General features: G+C 36.6%; 1 protein-coding gene across 1 annotated transcript; it reads left to right on the top strand.

Moving 5' to 3' along the window:
• Positions 1-1,122: 1,122 nt before the first annotated feature.
• LOC112517977 (B-cell receptor-associated protein 31) lies at positions 1,123-3,455 on the top strand. Its single transcript, XM_025125455.1, has 2 exons — positions 1,123-1,530; positions 2,862-3,455. The coding sequence occupies exons 1-2, from the start codon at positions 1,239-1,241 to the stop codon at positions 3,242-3,244; spliced, it is 675 nt and encodes a 224-aa protein (XP_024981223.1). The 5' UTR covers positions 1,123-1,238; the 3' UTR covers positions 3,245-3,455.
• The last annotated feature ends 1,507 nt before the right edge of the window (positions 3,456-4,962 follow it).

Below are 4,962 nucleotides of genomic sequence, written 5' to 3'. Positions count from 1 at the left end.
ACTTTAAGTTGAAAGATGGTAAAAATCAAGGGCTTGTTTGCAAAAAGAAGCTTATGAATGATGAACCTACCATGTTCATAACTAAACAACAACTACCAAGCAATCAACAATTATTCACCTAAAAGAGGGAAATTATATTTTGTTGTTGTATTTTTGGTGAAATTATCGCATTTCGTCCATACAGTTTGTTTGCTTACATCTTTAGGTCATATAATCGTGTTAGTTTTCGCATAGTTTCGATCTTTATCACCGACACTGTCCACTTCTGGTTTGTTATGTAAAATCATGTCCCTCGTATGAGGGCATTTTAGTCATTTTTTCTTTTCCCTCTCTTTATCGCATCCATCCTTTCTTTCGAACCTTGTCTGACTCTCCTCCTTCATCCACCATATTCCTAATCTCCCCTGGTGGCAAGATTAAGACCCAAAACGCAGGCGACTTAAACTTAGCAAAACTGAACAACAATACAAGAGAATAAGAAGTATTGATCATAAGCGACGTTCTTCATGACGACGTTGTGCCTTCCATGTTGATTTTGAGGAGTGAATCCGTACGAGTTTAAGCGAAGAATTTGATAACTCGGTTTTTGAACGATTCCACCGATTCCAAGAACTCAAATCATAAGACCGTTTTTGGTGCTTATACACCTATTAAATTAGGGTTCTTCATGCAAAAATAGAGGAAGAACCGTAACTGACATTGCTAGGGTTTCAACTATCAATTCAAGCAAACACATTAACGGCTAAATGTCTAATGTTGACTTGCTGCTCCTTTATATAATTAACTCACCATAACATTAAAACCGAATGTAATGTTTCTTAATAACTGTAATTTGAAATTACTCATTACATAATATTAAAATATCAGGTGTTTAATTGAATGTAAAGACATAAAAAATAGAAAAAAACCACAAAATAAAATAAGGGACTTTTTTGCAAAATCATACGATGCCATTCAACGAAAACTTTTGTGGGCTAAAATTTGATACATTTTAAAACTTTGAGGGGTAAATCTGATACATTTGAAAACTTTGTGGGCTAAAATTGCTAAATTTTAAAACTTTAAGGGCTAAAATGCATTATAATAAATTTCCAAAGAAGTTCTAAAAAGGTACACAAACCCTCGCCTCTTCTTCTTCGTCTCATCATCGAGGGTGCTTACAGTGATCCCATACACCTCAAGCCTACGCTACTATCCTGCAACTGCACAATCACATCCGCACAAATCCATCTACAACCATGATCCAAATTCTCTTCACTCTCATATTCGCCGAGATGGCATTGATCGTGATCTTCGTGTTCAAAACCCCTCTAAGGAAGCTTGTGATCATGGGTTTGGATCGGGTCAAACGTGGTCAAGCGCCTCTCGTTGTGAAGGCCGTCGGATCAACTATATTTGTCGTGATGATGTCTAGTGTGTACAGTGTTATCCGGATCCATAACCGCGGGAACAGAGACGACGGCGATGGCGAACTTACTCCGACGGATCAGATTCTTGCCGCCAGACACCTTCTTGAAGCTTCTCTCATGGGTACGAACTCGATTTTGTTACTTTGTGTGCTTTTGCATAATTACTGTTGTGTTCATATGAATTAGGCTGTGCAATTGACCAATTGGCATCAGGATTTAGGTTTTGATGGACTCAACTGTGTTAATTTGGCAATATTCACACATAACGTCCACTGATTTTGGGAATTTGGGGAAACGAAGTGAAAATGAAATTAGTATTGGATAGAAGAATATAGGGTTTTACTAATTGGAGATCTTTAACTGGGTTAACATTCAAAATTAGATTGGGATTTTGTTGTTTTCTTCAGAATCTGAAATCACCAGAGGGGCAAAAAGGTCCTTTTGATGAATGTAGATACAAGAAACTACTTAGGTCTTCATAGAAACAGTCGCCCCCCGTTGACATGGCTGTGTATATCAAACCCCAAACCCTGCTTTCGAGTGAGATATGAAGTGTCGGTTTGGTTTTAGCTTTTAGATACAAGAAAAATGCGAACTTTACTCGACCATTGTGTCAGAAATGTCAAATGTGCCCTTGTTGTTAATCGGCCTTTCGTGCATAGAGTCCAGATAGCTCGTTTTTTAGCTAATAGTGGTCGGGAACCATGCTTAAACAGGAGGGGGGGCCCTTTAGGAGAATAGGGGCGGACCTAAGAAACTTGCAACAAAGAAACAACTGCTCTACTTTGTGTGGGTAGAAGACAAGTCTCCATACATTCACCCTGCAGATACCATCTCCGATTTAGATTTTTACTGGGTTCGTTTTGTTTGGTTTGGTGTAAATATGAAGCTTTTGTAATCCGACTTAAGAATGGCCATCCTTGACACGAGTTCAACATCCGAGCTCATATGCTCATTGCTACAAAATCGAGTATATAGGACGCCAAATATGTCTAAAGGGCTGTTTAGTTAGTTTTCTATCAAGTCTTGTATCACCGTATGTATAAAGCCGTCTTTGTGGATTAAACAGTCCGGATGATTGGGAAGGTTTTTGTTTGGGTGGGTTTTTCATAGATGGAAGGAGCATCTTTTTTAATTGGCAGGGGCAAGCTTGGAAAAAACCTGACTTTTTGTATAAAGCTCCCCCTAGAAGCTTACTGAATAAGCCACTACCAAATAGTCATGTATAGCTGACCTAAATAAGTTGTGTGTTCCATTAAGCTGCTAACAGAAAAGACCCAAAGTGTTCTAATAGACGGCTTTACAGGACTTGAGTTTACAAGACCAAACAGTTGTGCGTTCTATATAAAAGTGTTACAATAAGTTGATATGACGCTTGTGGATGTCTTGTCAAGCTTTTTAGGGCAGTTTTAAAATAAAGTGTCTATTAAAGATCATCCCCGTCTCTTGCAGGGTTCTCCTTGTTTCTTGCACTAATGATCGACCGACTACACCATTACATCAGAGAACTCCGTATACGAAGAAAAAACATGGATGCTATCAAGAAACAAAACCGGATAATCGAAAACGGCAAAAACGGAAGCCAAGATGAAGTTAAAGCGTTAGAGGGCGAACTAACGACTCTAAAGGAAAAACTTAGCCGTCTCGAGTCAGAACTCGACGAAAAGACAAAAGATGCAAGCAATGCGGAAGCTAATGCAATTGCATTAAAGAAACAATCCGAAGGGTTCCTTCTTGAATACGACCGTTTGCTTGAGGACAACCAAAATCTACGAGCCCAATTGCAATCGCTGGATCGAAGATTGTCGCATTCTGGTGGCAAAAAAGTTACGTAAGATTCGAACTACTACTTTTGCCTAATCTAATACTCTGTTTTCTATTCGGTTTTTCGAGTTATTTTTTGGTTTTACATGTGATAAAAATGGTATGATATGTTGGTAGAAAGCTAGTTAGATGTTTAAGAGGAAAATTCCATTTGGTTTGTACAAGAATGATTTTGATATTTTCATACAGAAATGGGAAGTTGCTTTGATCTCTTCTTGGTGATGGTTGTTTTGTTGTATAAAGATTGGTTTATCGAGTGTTTAGGCAATTTCTGTGTACATCATCCTCTGCTTTGTATGGGATTTACTGGGTTTGTTTGGTTTGGTTGCTTATCGTACATTTACAGGCCGTGTGTTCAAATCCCGTTAAGAGATTATACGAAGGCTGAGTGTGAATCATTCAGTTGGATGACAACTTTGTTTTTAAATCCGTTATCTTAAGGCTGTTTATTACCTGTTTACCGCCTCTTGCAGCGTTATCCTGTCAGTGATGATGCTGTTATTTACCAAGTTCCTCTTACTGGTTCATGATGCTAACATGGTAAGCTAAGAGATGCTCGTTACTAGGAGTGCTCATGGGTTGGGTTGATCGGGTTGATGACATTTGAACAACCCAACCCAATGCTTGCGGTCGGGTTGATATTTTGGTATATTAAAATATTCTTCTAACCTTGAATATTTTTATTTCTCTATTCGTAATTTCTTTTTCATCATCAATCATTTGATACAACTTATTCGTATTTCTTACGTATATCACATTCAGTTAATTTTCTCAATTTACATATATACGTTCACAGTTACTGAATGAGTTATGTAGAGATATGAATAGATTGAAAATATGTGTATATGAAAAACATACATGATAGTGTAATTGCCTAATATATATATTAATATTAATAGAAATTCAACAATCATATTAAGTTACAAGAAATAAAAGGATATCGGGTTCATTGGGTTGAGTTGGGTTCAAATAATAGTAACCCAATACCTACGGTTTGACAATTTTACAACTCGATTATACATCAGGTTGCTTCGGGTTTCGTTATTTCGCGTTAGGTTGGGTTGATCAAGTTAGTCGGGATGATCGGGTTTTAAAGCACTCCTACTCGTTACCATACTTTTTTAGAAAGCTTATTGGCCACATGAGATTGTGAAAGAAGAGCCACCAACAAAGAAAACCTCTTTTGTTTGTGTAGTTACAAGCCAAGTGTTTTATGTGGGTCCCACTTTCTTTTCTGGGAAACGCTAAACGAAAGCTCCACCATCGTGGATGTTTTAAAGGAGTTCACTACAACAAAATTGAGTTTATACGACGTTTAAAAGATCTAGAATTTATAATATAATGTTTTATAGGATTTGATTTATGGAATAAACAATAAAACGTCATATATCTAAAAGTGTTACAATAGGGTTTAGGACACTTTTGAGCGTTTTAACAACTTTTTCAGAACATTTTGAAAATAAAGTGTTGTATTAGTTATTTTATAGGACAATATTTGATAAAGTGTCTTATAAACACAAATTGTCTGTTAAAAAAGTGTATTTTATAGGACATTTTTTAAAATTGTCTTGTAAAATAATTAATACGACATTTTATTTTAAAAATGTTCTTTAAAAGCTTGTTATAAGCCCAAAAACGTTAGCACTATATATTAAGACATTTAGGGGCCGTTTACCAAACGCTTACTCGGGTAAGTGAACACCAAGTCACATTATCTTATCAGATGAAT

The sequence above is a fragment of the Cynara cardunculus genome, assembly GCF_001531365.2.
Source record: "Cynara cardunculus var. scolymus isolate 2C chromosome LG 1, CcrdV1, whole genome shotgun sequence".
In the NCBI taxonomy this organism is placed as follows: Eukaryota; Viridiplantae; Streptophyta; class Magnoliopsida; order Asterales; family Asteraceae; genus Cynara; species Cynara cardunculus.
Note: the sequence above shows the minus strand (reverse complement) of the source record. Positions and strands in the feature narration are given on the sequence as shown.